The sequence below is a fragment of the Lissotriton vulgaris genome, chromosome 7 (genome assembly GCF_964263255.1).
Source record: "Lissotriton vulgaris chromosome 7, aLisVul1.2, whole genome shotgun sequence".
NCBI lineage: Eukaryota > Metazoa > Chordata > Amphibia > Caudata > Salamandridae > Lissotriton > Lissotriton vulgaris.
The window spans coordinates 1518027228-1518052501 of NC_141695.1; the positions used below are offsets into that span (position 1 = coordinate 1518027228).

A 25274-nucleotide genomic window follows, 5' to 3' on the forward strand; every position below is an offset into this window, starting at 1 on the left:
TTGGTGCTCTCGCTGGACACCAACCCCTCAGCACTCAACATCCTTCGTAGGACAGCTTGTATATGGCTCCTGGCTGTCCTCGACATCTCCTGGTCCACGTAGCTGCAGAGTCAAGGACTCCCTCAACGCACCTGAAGCACCCGACATTGGTGAGCATTCGACTACTGAGCCCCTGGTCACTCATGAGTGACCCAGGCTCTCTCTCCTCTGCTTTCGGGGACACTTTTCTTCCTTCTAGCAGTGGCATTTCTTTGAAGTCTTCCATAGAGATTGACGGCGGATTCCTACACCACTTCAGACCTGTGAACCCGGCTCCCCTGGGATGGTTAAGTCTTGTACTCTGGCATCCATGGGTGTGGTGGCTTACCAACCTCCTATGACCCATGAGGTTTCTTTATAATCCACTAGGAAGGGTCCTTAAACTCTAAAACTTCAACTGCGACTTTCCCATAGAATTGTAGAAGTGGTCGTGTCCGCGCGCTGCACTCGTCCTCCGTTGGGCCCCTACTTACTCACCTTGGGTGGTTCCTTGGGCTCCCAGAGATTCTACGTCCTCTCGACACTGTATTGGCTTGAGTCATGGTTCTTATATCACTTTATTAGTATATGGTTTGGTCCCCCCTGGGATCCACTGTGTATTAGAGCTATTTCTGTTATTTCTGTAAGCATTGTGTGCATTGTGATTATCTCTGCGTAGGAGATACTGTATCTTACTAGATAGTGCTAAATCAATAATTACATATTTGTATAACTACTGTGTGGTTCTTCTTTCATTTAACTAATACTAAAAGATTGCATTCTGGTAAAAGAAACCTCTTAACATTCCTTCAAGACTAAGCCTAACGGCTGCTCTCCAGAGCTACCACTTGGATAGCTTTCAAAGGTTATCTTTGACCTCGTAAATCACCATTAAGGTTGTTTGGACTGGTGCAAGGTGTCCACTTTAATTTGTGACAGCATATACCAGGCCAACTTCTCACACTTCTAAAAACAACATGCCCTGGTTAATGCAGCTAATTAAGCTACCTCAGCTGAACTCACTCCTTTCAACCATGATGAGTCAATGACACTCGCAGCCATCCATACCACATATGTAGCTCGCAAGGTACATTCTTGATCTCTCAAGGATGATCCCTCCACAAACAGCACAAATCTGATTCAGGCAACGGTGTGCCTTGAATATCAGGTCTAGTTTTTGTACACAACTCAGTAACATCCAAACAATAATGATCTGCCTCATCCATCACCACTTCACAACTCGGATTTGGCAACCGCATAGCTGGATTCAAATTTGTACATCTTGTCACTGTTAGATACCCAGCTCCCAAAATCACTCTCTCATATTTTGTTAACTGACTGCTTGTAAGATGCTGTGTGCGAGTTTATGTTAACAACATTTCAACTGAATGTGGTACATACACTTTCAAAGGATATCCCATCAAAATCATTTCACTCTGCTCAAAACTCCTGCAAGTTGCAGCAAATGCTTTAAAACAAACAGGTAAAGCTGCAGCTTCAGAATCCAATGTGGCAGAAAAATATGCCACTTTACAGTGTGCTGTTCCATTCCTTTGCGTTAAAACTGAAAGTGCGCAACCGTCACGTTCTCTGCAGAATAATGCAAAATCCTTATTGAAATCTGGCATTTCCAATGTGGGTGCTCGATACAAACTATCTTGCAACTGCACAAACGCTTTCATGCATTCATCGTCCAGATGTATTGGATCTGACATGTGCTTGTGCGTCAGTCTTTGTAATGGCTTGGCTAGCAAGGAAAAACTGTTTATCCACTGTCTGCAATATCCAATCATTTTCAAAAACATCAGAATTTCTTCCTGAGTTTTTGGTGGATTCATTTGCAAAATTGCATTAATCCGATCTTGAGACACTTTCCTGATTCATTTCTTAATTTTGTGGCCTAATTTTGCTGGTGACACTTTATGCCCACCTACTGCCAAGTGGTTCAGTAGAGCAATTGTATCTGTCACACAAGCCTCTTTCGTTTTTGATGCAACCAACAGATCATCAATGTATTGCACCTGGACTAAGTAATTAGAAAGTACCAGTGACTCCAAACATTTCTTCAATGTCGGATTGAAGATTGAGGGACTCTCTCTATACCCTTGAGGAACTCAGCACCATGCCAAAACAGGGTCTCCGAACCAGAGCACCAATAAATATTGATCATCCGGTTGCAAAGGTTTCTAGAAAAATGCTTGACATAAATCAATTACTGTGAACCATTCAGCTTCACAAGAAATTTGATAGAGAATCACAGCTGGATTTGGCACTAGTGAACAACAAGGTACGGCTATTTGATTTACCTTTCTCAAATTCTGAACTATTCTGTACTTTCCTTTAGGTTTGTGAATTCCCATAATAGGTGAATTGCATGGACTACCTAAAATCTCCTTTAAAATACCTTGCTATCAACATTTCAATTACATTTGTTCCTCCTGCAATCGTCTGAGGACTCAAATTGTAGCGTGGTGTTTTTGGCAATTTTACATTTTGTTTAACCTTAATTTGAATTGGAGCTACTCCTTTTATTAATCCAATGTCTTTCCCTGTAAAATACCACACAACTGACAAAACCATCTCTCTCAACTCAACAGGCAAATCATTCGCTTTAAATAAAGGATATAAATCATTCACTTCTGTTGCCTGTCTCGCCATTTAAAGACTACATCATCATCCTTTGTATAGAATGCTATCACGTCTGGTGAACAATAAATCAAACAATTCATTTTGCACAATAGGTACCTTCCCAATAAGTTAACTGGACGTGTATCACGCACGAAAAATTCGGTGTAAATCTTGAAATCCTCTAATCTGCACTTTCATTGGTTTTGCCACTGGGCTGTTCATCAATTTGTTTGAAACTCCTTCAACTTGGGTAGATTATCCCGAGTGGGGTAGGTTGGGAATTTCCACAGTTCTCACAGTGTAACGGGTAGCACCAGTTTCTACGAGGAATGTTAATTACATTTCCGTCAACTTCGCCATCCACATAGGGACCACAGTGATCTACCCCTAAGGATGCGCCAAGCACGCACTCCTCCTCCCCCCTCAGGCACCGTCATGAGATGAGTCTGAATCATTTTCCGGCCACTGCATCAAATTCTGAAAAGTCACCTTCCCAGTTGAAGTCATTTAATCATTTGCATGGAAACCAATATTTGCATTGTACCTCTGTACTTAACTATTCACATTCTGATTTGGCATGGGTGCTTGAGGTATCGGAGCTGGAGGCATATCCAGTCCTCTTCCAACTGACATTTGCTGATTCCGATTACTCATTTGCATTTGATTCATGTAATTTACTCCTGTAACAGCATTATTTGCTAATAGGCTTATACACTCGCGCTTCCAATGTCCCAACTTGCTGCACGCATGACAGGGATACTTCTTTTTCAATTCATGTTTGTTACCTTTACCTCTCCCTTGCGGAATTGGTATCATTTGTGTCACTGTATTCCCATTCGATATACCTCTCCTACCAGTAGTAGTCTGCCCAATCCCTTGGTAACCTTCTACATAATCTGTATTCACAAACCCTCCTTTCTTTGCTGCTTTCATATGAGCTAACATACATTTTTCTTTTAGTTTCTTGTGTCTTGTGTCAATGTCATCTCTACAATACTTTGCATAACACATAATTGTGTCAATTGTCTTACTCTGCCAACAAATCAAATGCTGCTGAATCATAAGACAAATTTCTGGTCTCAATCCACACACAAACCTATATAGAAAATGTCCCATTTCTTTATCAGTGATGTTCTCAATTCCTCTGTACTGTTTAAACACTTGTAAGAGCCTTTCATAGTAAGCATGCACTGACTCTTTCACTTCTTGAGTAGTTCTGTCTATTTTTACCCAATCTGTTTCTTTTTGGTGAAATCTTCCCTTTGAAATAGGTTATGACCTGATAATATTTTTTCATAACCTCTTCCTTTGTTGCTCTTGTTTTGGAATCTCTTGGATATTCTTTTTTTGCCAATCTACAGCAATTTTACATTCAATCCACAAATTTGATGGAACTACAATGTCAAACAGCCCATCAAAATCTTTCCACAATACTTTTGAAACTTTCATAAATATCTCCACCTGTTTGTACCATTCCACTGGCTTTTATCTCAATCTTGGGAAATCATTTGTACATGACAATATATCTTGCCTTGACCATGGGTCACCTCCTGGTACTTCTCTCATCGGATATACTGTAGCATCATCTACTTCTTGGCCTGACTCTCTCATAGAATACAATGGTAAAGACACTGAAGTCACTGCATAATCTTCTTTCTTTTTAGCCCATCTTCCTTTCCAACGTTCTGATTTTCTCCATCGTTTTAGTGTACTATTTAAGTTTTTAATTTGTAACCATTTTCCAGAAGCATTCAGTTTCTCCAAGTCTTCATCACTGAAATCTAATCTATATGTTTTTTGTAAGGCTTTAGATTTTTCTATATCAACGCCATACGTTTATGCATTCTCAGCAAATTTTTCATGTAGGACTTTTGCTTTCTTTGCAATATTTTTAAACATAAATAATAATTCCTCATCCTGATATTTACTTAGTCTGTCTGGGCTAACCGTACCAAAAATAATTTCTTCCAAATCTGCTTTAAAATTTACTCACATCTACATCTGAATTATTTCTATTCTGTACTATAACCTGGTGCTAATTCTCGTATCTATTCATCTAATTCCACTGGTGAAGGACCTAATGAATTCTGGATATTTTCACTTGTTCCACTTCTTGATACAGGTGTTAATTTTTCCTCAACCTGAAATAGCCTCTTTGGGTCTATATTTATACCTCGGCTTGGAGTTTCAATAGTTTTTTATGAGAAGTTAATCAACTGCTCTGGATCTCTTTATTGTGCACTCACATTTATTCTAGAATTTCCAATTGTTCTTTGATTAGTCTCATTCATTTTTCTGTATACCATAGGAACTCCATTCATACTCCTATCGGGTATTGCTAAAGCATGCACTTGAGAAATACCTTGTCCATCATTATATAATGGAACTATCTGACCAATAGTTACTGGAACTGACAAAACTTCTGGATTCAAATTCATTTAGGTTTTCTTTTGCAAGAATTCTTCTCTAACTGAATTCTGATTTTGAGTTGTATTTACAGAATTTTCTTCTCGAGGGGCTTCTATCTGCATCAATGGAGCATTCGGCAAAGAGTTTGTCTCTATTCTGCCCTGTTCTTCATGATATGGAGGAGGTCTATTCATTAGTAATTCATTTAAAAATGTGTCATCTATGTCTTCATTACCTTCATTAAAATCTACATTCTTTCTTTTCTCCTTACATTTTTCTCATTCTTTAGATTCTGCTACCATTACCGGATACATTCTTGCTCCCCCTGTTGTAGCTCCTCTCCACATTTTCATTTCAGCATCCCATTTTTCTTCTGAATATATGCACACAGTATTCATGTATTTAATCTGACTCCTATCTCTTTCTCTTTTGTATGCTTCATGTTCCCATTCTTCAAGAGCTTCATACTGCATAGGTCTAGGAGTAGGTCTCAAGTCATTTATCTGTCTCCCTAAATTTTCTAAAATTCTAGTATTAAAAGTACCAAACTCTGGAAATGCTAAAACACCATCTTGTGCAGTGTATTTCATCCAACTTTACAACCATGTACACGTATGATAACCCCTCTGTAGTGTCATAAAAGAAGCAGGTGTTCCTTCGGGGGTACAGGAATTTCCTCTCTAAAAGTATGGGCTCATCTTTACTAAATAAAGTCTTCAACAGTTTTAGTAACTTCATGTTTATTCTATACTAGCTCTAATCTATTATAAGTAATTCTTCAACTATTCTTCTTCCATATTATGATTTTCTACTACAAACCAGATTCAACTACACTGTCCAATCCCAGTCCGGTTCACACTAACCAACCAATACCAGTGCAGCACTCTCTATGACAATTTCACAATAACCATTCAATACCAGCACAGAACTTTTCTGGCGTCAGTATAACTCTTGCGACTGACCCTCCCTTTACAAATCAAAGTCAGTGTTTCAAAGTCTTCGACAAAACAAACAACATAAAAAACAGCTTGTCTGCGCCACTAAAAGAAATTATTAGATAGAAACATATACTCTAGGGTTTCCTTTTGCTTCCAATAAGATCTTGTCCAGTGCGATTTTACCCTCACTCAGGTGAAAATCTCAGAACTTCTCCAGATGCGCTTTCTGAAGGTACCCAAGTACATCTCCACTATTCGTACTTCACGATTCCCTGTGCAATACCAACAATACGACCATTGCTCAGCACTGCATCAGCAGCAAACAACACAATTCCACTTAGTGTGTGCCACACTAAGTCCACCCTTAGGCTTATCCCAGGATCTTAGTTCTATGACGGACCCGTTACTTTAATTTCTTAAGGTAAATGATGGACCACAACATAAAACATACAGGTACATAGTCAATAAACGTTTTGTCCCTTTAAATTCCATCTTCTTCATTACCCAGTATAATTAGTCTAAACTACCCATCCTATGCGACTACCAGAAAGTGATAGCGTGGACACAGAATAATTTTTTATAATCCATATATGACAGCACTGATTTTAATACCATAAGTGTCTTTTTATAATCAGCAGGGTGAGCCCATAATAACTCAATAACCACTTTCAAACCAGGTCCTCCAAAGAATCTTTTCTTAGATCTAACAGGACTAGGCAATGAAAGACGGATAATTTCTCTTCATGAGGACCTTAAATGAAGGTGAATATCTAACTTAGTAACACCTGTCATAATATTTACAAATCTATCAATTTCTGATTCAATAACGACAAACTCTGAATACTTATCAAGTCACCTTTATCTAATATTTTCAAAATATGAATGGTCAATACATGAACACAATAGGAACTTTTCACTAGAAACAATGTTACAGGTAACATCACAAATACATGAAAACAGCTTATTAGACTTTCATCACAATATCAATCATATGCATGAGTGGAGAGAAAAAGAGACAAAGAAAAATAGTTCTTTGCGAATATCAATATGCAATTCGATTTCATACAAACCTAGAGAATTAATGCGCAACGTGCAATAAGAAGAAGAGCTACCCTCTTGGCCAAAAAGATATAGCTCAAGGCAACATCACCACCTGATGAAGTCAAAGATAATCAGGATAGTCTTGGTCAGATTTAGCAAAGACAGCAGCCAGCCAGAGTAGCACAGAGAAAACCGCAACAAGGCTCTCCTCTCATAGAAACATCTGCTACTAAACTATTTCTTTGCAGAAATATTTATACCCTAAATGTTAAATGTCCAATCTCTTAAAGTATCATTCAGGAGTTCTTCACAATTTCATTGATTTTCAGAATAAGGTGACCTTCAGATCATTAGACCTCGTCAAAGTTCTTTCAGGCAATCCATTGTTACTTTTACGAAGTCAACCTTCTGCGGAAACAGGAAAAGCATCTTGCAACATTATCTACATCCTCGTTCACACTTCACATCTCCTTGTAACTTTTATTAACATGTTCATTCACAAAAGAATAATATTTAGCTCAAGAAGGAAATTCATAGAGATTTTTTTGTGCATAGCTAAACAAACTAAGCACAGCATTTTAGAACTAGTGAAAGACAAAATAAATTTCTTCAGAGGCCTGCATTTTCAGAAAAGATAATCACTCAGGCAAGGTTTTTGAGGCCTTCATAGGATACAGTAATGCAACTTTTCTTGGGTAGTAAAACCCATTTTAGTTAAATGTTTGCAATGAAAATTCATAAAAGATCATTATAGCAAATGATTCATCATTTTCAATTAAATTCACAAGGATAATCTATTTAAGCTCATTATTAATTATTATGAAAGGAAATAAGCGTTTTCACATGACATTTTTCATGAACATTCATATTATTATTATTTTCATATCTCTTTCTCTTTTAGTTCATATAAAGGAAATGTCATTTATTCATGCTTTCTGCATATGCAGTGCTATTTTTATTTACTACATGTGTTGTGCTTCGATTTGCACTTTCACGTAAGCATATAAAATGATCACCCATGTTAATAATTTTCACAGCATGTCATTGGTTTCATTAGTAACACAAATAACACAGATGTGAGCAGATTCGATCAAGCATGATTTATTTAGAAAAAAGTCATGCTACATCAATATCATGTGACCAAACACCAGCTCTCTCTCTTGAGGCCAACAAAAGTGGAGGAGGAGGAGGGGTGGTTCAACAGCACACTGGACTGAAACGTTCTCTCCTTTAGAATCCAATCTGAAATACTCTAATGAATTAAATGCAGCCCGTATTAGGACTCCTAACTTCTGTGAATACCGAAATGAGTAAGTGCCTTCTGTGAATACCAAAATGGTAGTAAGTTTAGGATTTTCTCTTAAGTTAGTTTTGTGAATCTGGCCCAGAATGATTTTTTTGAGATGCCTTTTTCGATTTCTCTCCTCTCATGCCTCCTTCACACACAGAGCAAATTTTCCACCTCTTCCCACTGCCTTTTGTTTGCAAGTGGTGAGGCAAGTAACAGCGAGCTTCACTAAGAGCATCAGAGCCAATTATATGTGTCTGAGGCCAGGGAAGAAGCTGCACTCGCTCTTGAGGGAATTTATGTATTGTATTTGCAGCCTGAAATAGGTACGTAGGAGTCTTTAACAAAACAGGTGCCTTAGTAGGTGATGAAGTTCGAACAATTAATCAGTTTCGCAGATACGCTTTTGAAATACAAACTACCCTGTTGTTAATCTCTGCAGGAAAACTCTCACTGGTTTTCCACATTTCCTTAAAACCAGAAACCCTGTTCCAATAAAGAACCCACGCATGTCCACAGTGGGTCGAAATGCACGGCGTTGACGAGACAAAAAAACTTTAAGATTTACAAGTGACTTCATAAGGGGTACCTTACACTGTTAAACTTAGTATTTCTGTCATTTTACAACCTGTGCTGTCTCTTCCTTGGATACCACTTTGAGGCCATATTGATCAGCCCTATTCTAAAGAAGGCTCTCTTCTAATTTGGTGTCGTTCTAAAGTTCCCTACAGCACATAAATGTCAAACATTTGTTTTTTAACAGCATTCACAAATAGAGTGGTGGTTCATGTTATGCCTTTCATTTTAAGTACATTAACATGCACTACACGCACTTATTTGTGGTTAGTACTTCAATTATACATCGTATTTGCTCTGATACATTAGTTCAAAAAATTCTGAAGCAAATAATGCAAGTGTGATATTGATATCCAAGAGATACTTGAGAGGTCACACCGGATTTGCATTTCTCTAAAAATTATATTGACATTATATCAATGGCATTAGTGGCCATTTCTACTCTAGACATATTGTGATAGGCCTCACAACATTTGCCTTTACGCTTTCTTACACAGACATGCAAGAGGTTGTCATATAAATCTGAGGGTGTGTCAATTCTGGAATGGTTTGTGGGACACCTTTTCTGGAAGTCTTAGAACAGTTCCTCCTAAAATATCGTCAATGTTGTAGGATTGGAATTGTCTGTGATGCATGCATGTTTGTACCCTATGGAGTACACACCACGGGCCAGGTAGTGAGGTGAAGAAATAAAAGGCTTGAAACGACAAGTCAAATTCTCTGTAGAAAAACAACTCACAGCCTTGGCGCCTAAGGTGGAAGAGGCTGTCTCGGAACCATTAGCTATGAACCAGAAAAATATAAAGCTAAACATTCCGTTTACAAAATTTGTTGCCAGAGCTCCAAAAATGTTGGAGAAAGAAAAGGCGGCAATCCTTTCGCCGGTTGGTCCAGATATCATTCTGGAATAAAAACTCAAGCAGCCACTGACCCCCTCCAGCAAGTTCCACATGAACACCGAGTTCAGCATTTTAAAACCAGCTGTCACATTGACTTGTTCCCCTCTTTTAAACCTTTTTAAAACGATTCCATGACTGCCATGTTACTTAATGAGCTTGATCTGTAAAAAATAAATGCACATCCAGACAATTTTTAAATGTCATCCAATTTTATTGTCAATCTATTGCACTACGTTGTACTAATCAAAGTTCCTCTTTGCTCCTTTTTAAATTAACATATGTATAGGTGAGTTATATGGTCCTAACATTTTTTGTCATGATTTTAAGTAATCAATCAATAAACTTGAATTTGCTTTAGATTTGTGCTACAGCATTCGGCTTGTCAGTGATGGTGGTGGCATTGGAGCATAAGGTTACTTATTGCTACAGAGGAGAGAGAAAGTCAGCAGCAGATTTTTGATGAGTATCAGGAATTTTAATAAAGCAGCAGGCAAAGGTTCCATGATGTATTTTGGTCACATTTTTCGGAGGTGAGGTGGCTAGAACTAGAGGTTTTATTTTTGCTTTGCAAGGCTTTGTTTCAGTGTCGAAGTTAACTAATAATTGATCTAATATGGAAAGCTGTTGGAAGCTATTCTCTATGGTTCAGAGGGCCTGGAGATCAGATGAAAAAAGTTATAACCTCTGAAATGTGGAAGTTCATTTACCAGTTAATTAAAGTCTGAAGTATCCACTTCTTTGAGGATGTTTTCCATCTTTATATAGTCAACTTAGATATAATCATATCTCCAAGAATATGCACCTATTCCTTCATGCACCCATATACTTAAATTCATCTACCCATCCAATTTACCAAGTCACTCTCCGACATTCATCCCCTGACTCACATTCAAACACCCTTCCACTCACCTTCAACCATCAGCTGCCTACATTCAACCACCAAACTATTCAAATTCACCAACCCATATTAGGCATTCCCACACACAATCATTTTTCCACTCTCAACAACCTAATCTTTCATTCAACCCCTACATTCCTGCTTTGGTCCTCCAAGACTCCACACAAAGACCTTTGATTAGATAAAATTCAGAAATATTCACAAGTAAAGGTGATGTGATGATCTCTGATAAGACAATACTACTGAATATTGACCCCCTGAATATCGAGGACAGAATATCAAGTGACGAATTATATCAAAAGCTAAGTGCAAACTGGGAACTATAGATTTACTATCCCTAACTTCACATCTACGTACCTTGAAGACATACATATATCGGGTAGGTACATTTAATGTGGAGTTATGTATTAAAAAATCTAAACTCACTCACTTTTCGATATTTCTTGTAATATTTTGTTCTTAATAAAGTACCCCGTCGATGGTCTGGAGCCAATATTCAGGGTAATAATGTCTACTGTGAAACCACTAATTTCTGTAATCTTTTTTATGTTTCCAGTCTACCAATATAATTCCAGGTGGTAGTGAAGTTAGTGCTTCAGACATTCCAAAGCCTATACCTCTGCCAGCAGCAGGCACGGACACAGGGATTATGTGGGTACTTCATCAAGAGCAGATCAACAGTATGCTGAGTGCCTTGGCGATGAAAAATCTGGAGGTAAGAGCTTCCTAGACTGGCACATGGTGGAAGAGTGGAGAGGTTACACACACACATGGTAGTAGTAAAATGCGTCTGTATTTTCAACTAATCATACATTCAACTTTATCTGTAGGGGAGTACAATGGTTACTCTGCAAATAGTGAGTCTTATCAACCTCAGTTGCATTCACAATCCATAGGAAAATTAGAAGCCAGAGCATGGCATGAACAGCAAAGTGCCATACTGGGTAGATGTGTATTGAAAAAGATGTAGTAAAAGCTGCTATGATGGTAAGAAGGCACTGAGAACTCTTGTGTGACTGCACAGATAGACGAACACTGGTTCAGAAATGAAAATGTACAGTAAATGAATGTCAATGAAAAATAAATGTTATTTCAATCAAAAGACCTATAACCCCTTCGGTTGTCAAAAAATCATAAGTCTTAGCTATCATACCAAGTCCCAAAATATCTTTATTTCCATTCCAGTACTTTTATTCCATTATTTATAATGAGAAAAGCACTATTCTTAGAATGCAAAAAACACGATTGGACAAATTAAACACACCCAAAGTAGCACAATATGAAAGCTCTGTGGCACCATACTTTGCCCACTGACTAAACGTGAAAGGGGCGTGCAATGCGTGTTGAGGTGGGAGTTCCGCCCCAACACTCACTGATTTTGACACTACCCCCTATGTAAAATGGTGGTGTAAACATGGGGCAGCCCCAAAATTAAGACTAAAAAAACCTGGTCCTAACATGGCGAAATGAGAAATTAATAATTTCTACTCATTTTTTGCTGTTTCTATGTGTGCTCCATTGCTCCCTTCTTCCACATAAACAGTCATTAAAAAATGATGATTTGCATCTTCTATGTCAATGCAGCACACATAGGTGTTACAAATCACCACTAGTGACTGTTTATGTGCAGTAAGAGACATCTTCCTGCACATAGACAATCATTCCCTCAACCCTGGCACCCTTGCACTATTGTGCAAGGGTGCCTGCGTTGGCGCTAGGCAGATGAATTTAGCTCCAGCGCTAGAAAAACACAGAGGTGCGTGATATAATTGTAAATATGGCACATCACTGCATTTTCAGAAAGGCAGCTTTAGAAATTTTTGCGTAACGCAGTGCTCTGCCATTCTTTTGTCCCAAAGCCAGCCCAATGGCTCAACCGTCCAGTGAACATTTGCACATCGAAAGTTCTGACTACAATGAGGCCGATCTCTTCTAAGCCAAAGAAGTAAAGGGGGCGATTAAGTGCCTGGTCCCGAACAAGGCTGCGGGACCCAACGGCATCCCAGGTGACCTACTTAGGGTTAACATGGAGGAGTGGAGTAGTCTTATTGCCGCACTTTTGAATGCTGCTTTGATGGGTGGGCGCCTGCCGGACTCATGGAAGGGAGCGGAGGTCGTCCCAATTTTCAAAAAAGGGAGCCGGGACGACCCTGCAAATTATCGCCCAATCAGCCTACTAGACTCCACACAGATGGTAGCGGGTAAGGTAGTCCTAGGGAGGATCCTACAGTGGATTGAGGAAGAACAGATACTCTTGGACTTTCAGGCTGGGTTCAGATCGGGCACTGGAACCATCGAACAGACATTCCGGTTATTAATGATCTACTGGAAAGTGGTTGTTCTGGGTAAGGGCAGTTTGTACCTTGCCTTCATAGACTTACGAACTGCCTTCGACATAGTCCCACGGGAACAACTGTGGCGCGTTTTGGACGCAATGGGTATCCCCCCGTACCTACTTAATATGCTTATAAAACTACACAAGGACAACTTTGCACAGATCAGGTGGGGTGACCAGGGTCAAAAAACATCTTGTATTCCTGTGAATAGGGGAGTCCACCAGGGCTGTGTGCTAGCCCCCACTCTGTTCTTTTTATACGTTAACGGAGTGGTGGAGCATCTTCTCAAACATCCAGCTGACGCACCCTCCCTGGCTGGCAGAAAAATCCCCACTCTCCTATTTGTAGATGACACCCTCCTGATCTCAAAAACGCCAGCAGGCCTGCAAAGCCTACTTAACAGCTTCAAGAATTATTGTGATTCTAGGGGTCTTGCAATTAATGTGGGTAAAACTAAGTTCCTGGTTCTGAACCCTCCGAGGAAAACTGTCATCCCCCCATCCCTGGACTCTGTTCAACTTGAGAGGGTAAATGAGTTTGACTATTTGGGCATTCGTCTATGCGATTCAATGAGCTGGAGGCCCCACCTACAAAAGGCATTGCTGGTTCACAAGAAGGTGGTAGGGGCACTCTTGAAAGAACAACGGGCCTCTTCACTTAAACCCATTGGCCCTGTATTGGACATCTACAGGGCAAGGGGGGTGAGTGCAGCACTTTATGGGTCTGAATTATGGGGTGTTCAGAAAGTAGACCTTCTGACCAGATCGGAAAACAAATTCCATAAAGACCTCATGGGTCTGCCGTATAGTACACCCGCTCTCCCAATTTTGCTGGATACAGGTACTCGCCCGATAAGCGATCAGGCGAGGTTGCGCCCCTCCTCCTCTGGACACGAATTTGGAGGGTACCAGAATTGTCCAGCTATGCTGAAGGTTTAAGGGAACTGCTTTTAACATCTGGCTGGTACAAAATCCGCTGGCTAAAGGAAGTCAAGTGTCTTCTTACTGAACTGGGCCTCGAGGATGCATGGGTCAATAGAACTGCCCCGCCAAAGCAGACCCTAAAGAAGCTTTATTGGTTATGGGTGATGGACAGCAGAAATTGCAACTCCAAACTTTGTAAAACCACTGTTGAATTTCTGATGATTAAGGAGGTCCCCTATTGTGAACCATATTTGGACTTGATTACTAAATCTTGGGATAGGGCGCTATATTTTAAATTTAGGTTGGGGTTACTGCCAGTGGGGAAATTGATTGCTAGCTGGAAGGCACTTTCGCCATTAACACCATTTTGTCTCTTCTGTGCGAATAGGCCTGAGTCAGTCGCCCACCTACTTTTCGAGTGCCCAGCCTACATAGTCCCGCGCCGCATCTGGCTGAAGCCTCTGTGTAGGAGCCTTGGCACTAGATTCCATCTTGAGGCCCTACGTATCTTAAGATCTGACCCCTGCCCCCTGTTCGCTTGTTGCCTTGCCAAATTTTTGGGCTGGGCATGGCGGACCCGATCTTTGAGGTTATCAATCTTGCCCTAAAATTCTCTTCCTATCTGTACTAAAGCCCAAATCGTCTTCCTGTAAATAATGAAATGAAATGTTTTATCATTGTATTGAGTCTTTCTATTATATTGTTTTTATTGTATTGGAATGCTTTTTAAGATATGTGCAATATATCGAAATAAAGCTTGTTTCTACTACTACTACTACTACTAAATACGTCCCTGTTGGTTTTTCTTTGATTCTGGAAAACTTGGTATGGAAGATTTAGTTGCACGCAATCAGATGTGTTATCTCTTATTCCGAAGGCTGTTGTGGGCTTTCTTTGCTTCCTATGATTCTGCAGTCGCGTATTTAGGACCACAGAGTTCTGTGTCGTGGCTCTGGAACTGTAGAATCAAATCTAATGTATTTAACTTGTCATCGGTGTGGTATAGTCTAGCAGGTCTTGTGTGGTTTCTCTAGTCTTGAAACAATGTAGGGTTGTGTTTGCTTTCACAGTGTACTGTGTGGTTTCTGTAGTTCTGCAGGAACTGGTATGGTTGTTTTAGTTTCAGTAGAATGTGGTGTGGTATAGCTAATTCTGCTGGAGCTCAGGTGTGGTTTCACTGGCTCTGGAGACTCTATAGTGGTTGTTTTATTTCACAGGTTGTTGTGTGATTTATCTGTTTTTGCTGGATCTGGTGTAATGTATTTAGGTCCACAACTTGATTGTGGGTTCTTTGGAGCTCTCATGCAGTTTCTCTGGTTCCTTGGGCCCTGTAGTGGTGTGCTTAGTTCCACAGGTCCCACTGTACTTTCTCTGGTTCTACAGGATTTGGTGTGGTATTTCTAGTTTCTCAGGCTTGGGTTAAGTTGCTCTGATTCTGGAGGCTCTTGTGTGGTTTATTTTGCTCCTGAGACTGCATAGTCATGTATTTTCTCTGGTGTGGCAGGGCTTGGTCTTTTAGTTGTGCCAACTCTTGTGTGGTTTTTATGGTTCTGGAACCCTTCTGTTTTTTTTCTCTAGTTCATGGGACTCTATAGTTGTAAGTTTAAACCCAGAGGTTTGGCATGATTTCTCCTGTTCTTAAATATCTTGTTTGGTTTATCTTATTCCGGAGACTCTGCAGTGACGTAAGTAGTTCCAGAGGCTGTGGTGTGGTTTCTCTGCTTCAGCAAAATCTGATGTGGTGGTTTTAGCTCCACCAGCTTGGGAATAGTCTCTCTGGTTGTGGATGCTGTTCTATGTTACCTGAGACTCTACTCTGCTGTTTTATTCCACGGGCTCCTGTGTGTTTAAAACTGATCTGCAAGATCAAGTACAATGTCTTTAGTTCTGAAAACTCTGGATGGAGGTTGTTTCATTTCACAGGATTATGTGTGCTTTCACCTGCACGTTTACCTCTCATACAGGATCAGGTTACAATGTCTTTAATTCTGAAAACTCATGCCTGCTTTCCCTGATGCTGGTGGCTCTTGTGTGGTTTTTCTGGTTCCTTATTGTCTGTTGTGGTGCATATAATTCAACAGGCCTGTGCAGTTTCTTTAGTTCCTGAGAGTCTGTGGTGACATGTCTAGTTCTATGGGCTACTGTGTCGGGTTTATGGATTTGCACGTTCTGGTTGGATGCTGTTGCCCCAAAGGCTCTGGTATAGTTTCTCTGGCTCTAGAACCCCAGGTATAGTTTTTTTTTTCTGCTTCTGTAAGTAAGGATGTGGATTCTTCGGGTTTGGGTGTGATTTCTCGTCAAGGAGGCTCCTGTGTGTTTTCTTTTACACCTGAGACTCTTTAGTGGTACGTTTCATTCTACAGGCCACAGTGTGCTCTCTCTGGATCCAGTGTAATGACTTTAGTTCTAAAATCTTAGTCTCTGGTTCCGTATGCTCATGTGTGGTTTCTCTGGTTCCTTAAACTCTGAGGTGGGGTGTTTATTTTCACAGGCTTCTTTGTGGCTTCTCTGGCTCCCAAGGCTCTTGGTTGGTTGGTTTCTGGGTTGCTTGAGACTCTGTAGTGATGTGCTTAGTTGTAGAGGCTCCCGTGTGATCTATTGGGTTCTGCAGGATCTGAGGTTATATCTTCAATTCTAAGACTGTGTGGATTCTCTCATTCTGGCAGTTATCGTAGGGTTTCTCCAGTGCCTGAGACTCTCTATTGATCTGTTCAATTTCATAGGTGCCTCTGTGGGTTTTCTGATTCCACATGAATTGTTGCTATATATTTAGGTCCTCAGGCTTGGGTTTCAGTCTGCTTGTTTTTAACACTAGTGTGTGATTTCTCGGGTTCCTGAGGCTCTGTAGTGGCTTGTTTATTTTCACAGGCTCCTATGTTATTTCCCTGGTCCTGGAACTCTGGTCTTTAGTTCTGCCGGCTCTGTCATGGTTTGCTTAGAATAGATTTGTGAGCTGGCATTGCTCATTAGGGGCCCTCTTGTCACCTCTTCGATGTAAAGCTTGATAAGGCTTTTCTCGCAACTAAAACATTGCACAGTGTTCCCTGTTTTGAAGGAGACAGTGAAGTCACACACTCATGTTTGTGTCCATCTTGCAGAACCTTAGGGAGAGGTGGCGTTAGTGGGCACTCCACCATGAAAATGAATTAGGCAAGGTTAAACATGTAAGAGTATATATATATATATATATATATATATATATATATATATATATATATATTAATATATCTGCAGGTACTGGATCCCACCAATTAGAAGGAAGCAGAGACGGCACACCAGGAAACCTTGCACATATAAATCCCGCATTCGTCAGCGTCAAGGTAAGTAACCATCGTGACGTGGTGCCTGCATCGGCCTAACTCCAGCCGAGGGCTGACGAGTCACCGCTGGGTATCTTGGGAGATGTAGTTTGAGTAGATACCGCGGATCGGGACTGTAGTCCCGGGATTATTCATGGGAGCTCCCTAAATCAGATGCGCGGGTAAAGCCATCAGATTGGGATTTATATTGCATGATAAACTTACTTGCAATTTGTTCCCTGGGAGGCTCACTGTCAATTACATATCACGACCATTAACAATTTTGCCAGCGGGGTTGTCTGACATAGCCTACTTTCCGCACTAGACGTACTCACCAAATTGCATACAATGAATGCCGAAATGTTGACATAATGCAATATAATTTGTTGAATTAATTTCTTCATTTACGATGTTTTACTATTAAGTATTTTCTTTATGTCTATTGTGTACCGAAATAGTTGTGGGACTATAAGTATGGCAAAAAACAAAATGGTGGTTACTTGATAAAGGCTTACGCCGAAACGCATCGTCTTGGGTTAACGAGTGCACAATAAAGGGTTTGTGCAAGGTTTCCTGGTGTGCCGTCTCTGCTTCCTTCTAATTGGTGGGATCCAGTACCTGCAGACATTAAGGTAGCGGCTGCTGCTACCGACGGCATCAACGTTGTCTGGTCGAGGTTCCCGCACTTGGAAACTGGAGCTGCACCAAGCTCAACCCACGGCCAACAAACGGCCTTTAATACTGTTGCTGTGTAACAATACACGTTACCCCTTGTCTGACAAATCGGAAACCGAACATCATCGGTACCGCTTTCGTTTTAACAAAAAACACCCGATTAGGACCGGGTTGGAATTATCACCGGTTCCCCGATAACTCGCCTCGATCATTAAGATCAGCCCTGAAGATTCACAGCCACATGCTGTGATGAAACACGTGTAGGCTAGAGTGACAGGCACAGTGATTCTGAGAATAAGAACACTGTTGACTAATAAAACCTTTTGAAAAACTTATGCTTGGTTTGATCTATCCCATTGGCATGACCATTTGAAGATTGAAATTTGATTTGATACACTTAGTGTGCTCTGGATTTCTGTTCAATTGCTGTAGAGAGAGGTCCCTGATCCTCTTCTCGTACAGAGGTTAAGGTTTTCCTCTGCCAAGAAGCACCTAACTCTAAACTACGACACTATAAAGACTTACCGTGATAAGTTGAGCGCCAGATTTCTGAATACTAAAAAACCTGCTCGCAGATTATATACTGTTATGATGGGACTCCATGTGCTTGGCAACTGCATTGCTTCTGTCTTTGTGTATAGTTGCCCTTACATGTTCCAAAATCCTCTTTTTTAGTTCATTCTTTGTGCTGCCCACGTATTTTAACTCACACGGGCATTCAATTTCATAAACAACAAATGGTGATGTACAAGTAATGAGCTCATCAATTTTCCAAATGTTTCCATTTTCCAACATAATTTCCTGGGTTGGTTTACATATTTGACAGATCTTACAGTTGAAGCATTTCTTAAAACCTTTTCCTTTCAACCATGCTTTTTTCTCTTCTTTGAAGAAGTGACTCTTTGTCAGGCGATCTTTGAGATTTGGTGCTCTGCGGAATGTCATTTGTGGTGTATCACCTACAATGGGGCCGATAGTAGTATCCATTTTTAGAATTTTCCAGTTTTTCTTAAGAATATTTCTGATTTGTTTGGACTCATTTGAAAAGGTTGTTATGAATCTTATCACATCTTTTTCACTCTCTTCTTTTTGGATTGGTTGCAATAAGCTATTTCTATCCTTTCTGCTTGCTCTTTCCCAACCTTTCTTTATATGATTTTTCGAATAGCCTCTTTTTTCAAATCTTTGACTCATGGATGTACTTTGTTTGTCCCATTCTACTTCCTCCGAGCATATCCTCCTTAATCTCAAAAATTCTCCGTAGGGAATGTTCTCAAACAAACACTGCTGGTGAAAACTGCTAGCATGCAGTGTCACATTAGTTGCGTTTTTTTTCCTATGCAGGGTTGTGTGTACCTCATTATCTTTTATGTATATCTCAGTATCCAGGAAAATTATTTTGTTGTCACTCAGTTCATAGGTAAATTTGAAATTAACAGGTGATGAATTGAGGACTTGGAAATAATCTTTGAAGTCATTTTCTGAACCACCCCAAAGAATTAGGAGATCTTCAATAAAGCGTACCCATAGTATCACTTTATTTAACATGATATCATTCTCAGCTTGCCATGCCCATTTCTGTTCCCACCACCCCATGGTGAGACACGCAAAGCTTGGGCTAAAAGAAAAACCCATAGCAGTGCCTTTCGTTTGGGCATAGATTTCTTCTCCAAAATAAAAAATGTTTTGGTTCAGGCACAGTCTCATCATTTCTTCCAGCATAGTGTTGTGTTTTGAATACTGAATATTTCTGTCCTGGAGGAAGAATTTACATGCTGCGATACCCACCTCATGATCTATATTCGTATATAAGGATACGACATCCATAGATATTAATTTATACAAAGACTTCCAGGGGATACCGTTCAGCTGTCTTAACATGTCCGTTGTGTCCTTTATGAAAGAGCTTAACTTTGAAACATAAGGTAACAAGAAAAAATCCAAGTAATTTGCTATTGGTTCAAAAAGGGAACCCTTGGCGGAGACTATAGGTCTCCCTGGTGGTCTAGTCCGATTCCTATGTACCTTTGGCAAAAAGTACATTGTTGCAGTGACCGGGTCATCTACTGTAAGATATTTATGTTCATCAAAATCAATCAGATTTGAGTTCAGCCATTCTTTTAATTTCTTGTCTAATCTTTCTTTCATTTGTTTTGTGGGATCACTTGTAAGTTTCTCATAATACAGTTTATCCTCCAGTTGTTCATGGGCTACTTTGCGTATTCCAATTTGTCCCATATGATGACATTCGCGCCCTTATCAGCCATCTTGATTTCAATAGTTTTATCTTGACTCAATGTTATTAACGCTTTGCGTTCTTCACTTTTCAAGTTATCTATATAGCTTTGTTTCTTTAGTTTGTAAATATCCTGGATCACTGCTTCGTGAAAAATATCCACCTTATTGCCCGGTGGGAATTGCGGATAAAAACGTGATTTCCGCTTTTTTTTGGATAAGCCAGCTCCAGATTGTGTACATGTTTGTGTTAAAGTCACTTCTTGAGATTCACTGACTGTGTTTAAATTCATCAATGTCATGTAACTTTCAGCGTCTTGAGCCAGTAATGTACTGCTTCTTGAATCTTTGGTTGATGGCGCAGTTTTCTTAGTATAATTTTCCTTTTCTTTATAAAGCTTGGCTAACTTGATTTTTCGCACATATTTGTACAGGTCTATCCTTGTTTGTGCCACACCTAGATGTACCTTTGAGCAGAAATTCAAGCCTTTCTTCAATAAAGTGCTTTCTGATTCTGTCAGTTGACGGCTTGATAAATTGATGACCGTCAGTTCTTGTTCATCCTTTAAAATGTTTTTTTCAGTCTCATGGTGTGTGTGTATATCAAGGAGCCGAAACGTCATGCAGCATACTCTGCTTTGAATAAAAGTTTGAGCACCTAACTGGTCCGTGTCTTGAAAATCTTTGACGTTTTCCTGTTGTTGATGTGGTAATTTGGAATAAATATATATATATAGAAGCAGGTGGCCTGGGCCGATAACAACCAGAAATGGGTCTCGTCAATAATCGGGTGGTACCGGTATATTGACGACCGATTTATCTTTTGGAATGGTTCTAAAACCGAGGCAGAAAAATACATTCAATGTCTAAACAAAAATACAGTTAATCTACAGAGTTGCACGATAAGTAATCAGGAGGTGGATTTCTTGGATTTAAAAGTATTCATTAAGGACAGCCAAATTTGTACCTCCCTCTTCAGGAAGGCTACTGCCTGTAATTCAACCTTAGAAGCAAGTAGCTGTCATCCAGTACCCCTGAAGAACAGCATACCCTACGGGGAGCTGTTATGCTTAAAAAGAAACTGTACATTAGATGAGGATTTTAAAGAGGCTTCACAAGAATCAATAGGAAGGTTTAAATCTAGGGGATATTCAGCTGACACCCTACAAAAAGCATATGATAAAGCCTCTCATATCCAGAGATCCAGTTTATTGAAAGATTCGATTAGGAAAAGGGAAAATGAGGACAAAACTCCACGCTTTATTACAACCTTTTCCAGAGATTCACAAACGATCCATCGAATCCTGGGCAGACATTGGAATATTTTGAAAACAGATGGTATAATTGACAAAGATCTGTCTTCCTATCGTAAAATAACATACAGAAGGAACATATCTTTAAAAGATACTTTAGTACATAGTCATTTTGACTCCATTCCAAGATCACCACGACTAGGGAACCTTACAGGGTTTTTCCCTTGTCATAACTGCAAAGCCTGTCAGAGTAGTACAAAAGTAACCTCTTATGACATACCAGAAACAGGCAGAGTAAGAAAAATCAATACATTTCTTACATGCACAAGCCCATTCTGTGTATATTGTTTAGAATGCCCCTTCAAACTATATTTCGTAGGCAGTTCAATCCATCCAGTTAAGAAAAGAATTCTGGAACATGCAAGAGCAATCCAACACAATGACCCCAGTTACCCTGTCGCGGGACACTTTTCTTTAAAGCACAACAGTGAACGCAATCTTCTAAAATTCTTCTATTTAGATCAAGTCCCCTTAAAAGATCGGGGAGGAAACAGGGAGCTACAAATGAGGAGATTGGAGTCGAGATTCATCATATATCTCCGTGCCAAAAGTCCACATGGGTTGAACATTGGGGAGGAGTTGGCCGTGCACTTAGGCCAATAGACTAGCAGTAACGTTTTTTATCTCTTTCTTCAGTGGACCTCATCCCATAGCCTATAGTGATTGACAATTATATGATAATGCTCTTCCTTGCAAAAAAGTTGACACCTGAATATTATAGATATATGTAATTCCATCTGATCAGTTGATGAAACAAGTAATGTTGACACATATATTTAAGGACCACTAGCATAATTATGTTTGTTTAAGTAGCCCATCCAGGGCTTGATAATAACAAAACACTTTTTGTTTGTCCAATATGACCAGAACTAACTGAAGTTTTATGTAACTTCAAGATGGCAACTGTGAAACTTAAAAACAGTCCGTCCTTTGTGTTAATTAATTAGATGATGTAATTCAATTTGATCAGTTGATGAAATGAAATAATGTGGATACATTTATTTATGTATTACCAGCACAATCATGTTTGGTTAAAAATTGCCCATCCAGGGCTTAATAACAATTTTTACATTTGTCCAAATTGGCCAGAATGAATCGAAATTTTAGGTAACTTCAAGATGGCCACCGCGAAACGTACGATTAGACCGTCCTTTGTGTCAATTAACTAGAGGATGTGACGTCAACATGTAACTTTATTTAAAAATGTAAGCTGACATTGTGTGAGTAACAGCAGACAAAGGCGCTATGCCGAAAAGCGTCCTGTTTTTGATTTAAATAAAACTAATGAATTGGTATAATTCGAATCACTGAGTGCCGTCCATTCTTTTACCGGAGTGAAAGAAGTTGTGAGCAGAATATATGTATATAGATATATATATATATATATATATATATATATATATATATATATATATATATATATATATATATATATATATCAAAACAATATTTGACAAATATATTAAGCAAAAAAGAAGCAGAGAACTCTGGATAGTTCTCAAGTTTAGGTGGAAAGCAGCTCATGAATAGAGCACCATCAACACCAGCGGCACTCTAGATCTGCTCACCTCAAATGTCTGCTTTTCTATCAAAGTCTTTAAGCATAGGATTAGCACAGTGCCATCCACTCTAAGTTAGAAAGGGACAACAGTGTGCCTGTGTCCTGAGGCGGAAAGCCGGGACCTCTGAGTGTGGTGTGCTGTTTTAATACTTTATTGACCGTACTTTCACAGAGCTTGTTTTAAACTATTCACTCTGCCGAAAATAGCCGAAAATTGTAAAATTACAACCCGCACTCTCGGGCTTACAAGGGACTGCTCAGATTTGCCCCAACTTGCTTTCTTGCCCTACCGCTGGCCCATTCAGCCGATTAGGCGCTGCCTGGGTGACAGCCCCTAGCCACCGCCATCTTGGGTGAGGAGCAGGCGAGTGTTGCAGTGCTTGGCCCTCCCGCCCTCGCTGGTATAAAAGATCACAGTTCCCAGAGCACCGATTGACAGTGTGCCTGTGTCCTGAGGCGGAAAGCCGGGACCTCTGAGTGTGTGTGTTTCCGTTTTAATACTTTATTGACCTAACTTTCACGGAGCTTGTTTTTAACTATTCACTCTGCCGAAAATAGCTGAAAATTGTAAAATTACAAACCGCACTCTCGGGCTTACAAGGGACTGCTCAGATTTGCCCCAACTTGCTTTCTTGCCATGCCGCTGACACATTCAGCCGATTAGGCGCTGCCTGGGTGACAGCCCCTAGCCACCGCCATCTTGGGTGAGGATCAGGCGAGCGTTGCAGTGCTCGGCCCTCCCGCACTCGCTGGTACAAAATGGACCCCCCCACCTAGGAAGCGCAGCAGACGGGAGCAGCGGGCGCGACGATGGCGCGCCGAAGGTGCGCCTAAGGTAAGCCCGCCTGCGCCCGTCCACGCACGACCGGGCCCAGGGGCCAATTCCCCTGGCCTACGACTGACATACTCTCCTAGGGAGCTACACCTATTGGATTCAAATACCCAGACTTTAAGTACAACTACTCTGGCTAAGCTAAAGGAGACCAACATCTTACGGACTAGCGGTAACATGATTATGAATCCCCAACCAAAACTGAAATTGACCAGTCTGAACACGCGGTCGTTACAAAAACATCATCTAGAAATTTATACCCTCCTCCAGAATGAGGACATAAATGTCTTAACCCTCTCAGAGACTTGGTTGGGTGATAGCTCACTACCAGACATCATTGCCGCCCTTCCAAGCGATTATGACGCTATGTGGCACAATCGTGCAGATAATGTCAGGGGGGGGCGTGGCAATTATTTTTAAAAAACATTTAACAGTTATCAAACTAATATCAGAAACGGTAGACCTTGCAGATATACTTAGGGTGAAGATTACTTTTAAAAACACTTGCCTTTCCCTTCTTACAGTCTATCGCCCTCCAAAATCTATCCCGCTGTTCAATGACCTGCTTGCCCCCATTATCTCGGATATTTGCACATGCTACCAGAAAGTATTATTAACTGGGGATTTTAATGTTCACTGGGACAAAACTCATAAAGACGTAGCAACCCGACAGTTGGAGACCACCATGACCACACTTGGCCTCCAACAATTAATAGAGGCACCCCCACGTAACAAAGGCCATATTCTTGATCTCATTTGGACCTCAGATCAGGAGGTAGCTCTTACAGATATCCGACCCTGTATAAGGTCAGATCACTATTTAATAAACTGTGATATTCCAATAAATGGGTATTTGTTCCAACCACCCCCCAAAATTAAAAAAGTACGTCAATGGAAAAAAGTTGATTCAATAACTCTGACGGACACCCTCCTTAAATGCACACAATTGCTTAATACCCATGGTGATTTGGACCAGGAGTATACGAACATTATGCAAAATCTTAGCCAGGCCATCAATCAGGTAGCACCCGAAAGGAAACATAAGATCAACGGAGCAGTGAAAGGGCCCCCCTGGTTCAACTCCTCTCTGAGGGAATGTAAAAGAAAGCTCCGCCATTTAGTGAGATGCTGGAGGAAAACAAACGATCATATAGAACGGGACCATTATAAAGCATCTCTTAAGCTTTATAAAAAGTGCATTCTGTTAGCCAAAGCGGAATACTATGAATCCCTAATTAACAACGCAGAAAATACACAGAAAGAAACTTTTACAATTTTGACAGAGCTAAGCAATAAAGCAGAACAATCAGAAACACTGATAGACTGTAACACCTTCCAACACTACTTCCTTGACAAAGTGAAAACTATACTCTCTGACATTAATAATACCTACAGCAGTTGTCCC

At 40.2% G+C, this 25274-nt stretch overlaps 1 protein-coding gene across 1 annotated transcript in view; it reads left to right on the forward strand.

Annotated features, from left to right (window-relative positions):
• LOC147705914 (uncharacterized) overlaps nucleotides 1-25274 on the forward strand; it is a 582839-nt gene that overhangs the window by 379332 nt on the left and 178233 nt on the right. Inside the window, exon 9 of the mRNA XM_086932385.1 lies at nucleotides 11252-11410. Coding sequence (XP_086788511.1) covers nucleotides 11252-11410 — 159 coding nt within the window. The remainder of the gene's footprint in view (nucleotides 1-11251; nucleotides 11411-25274) is intronic.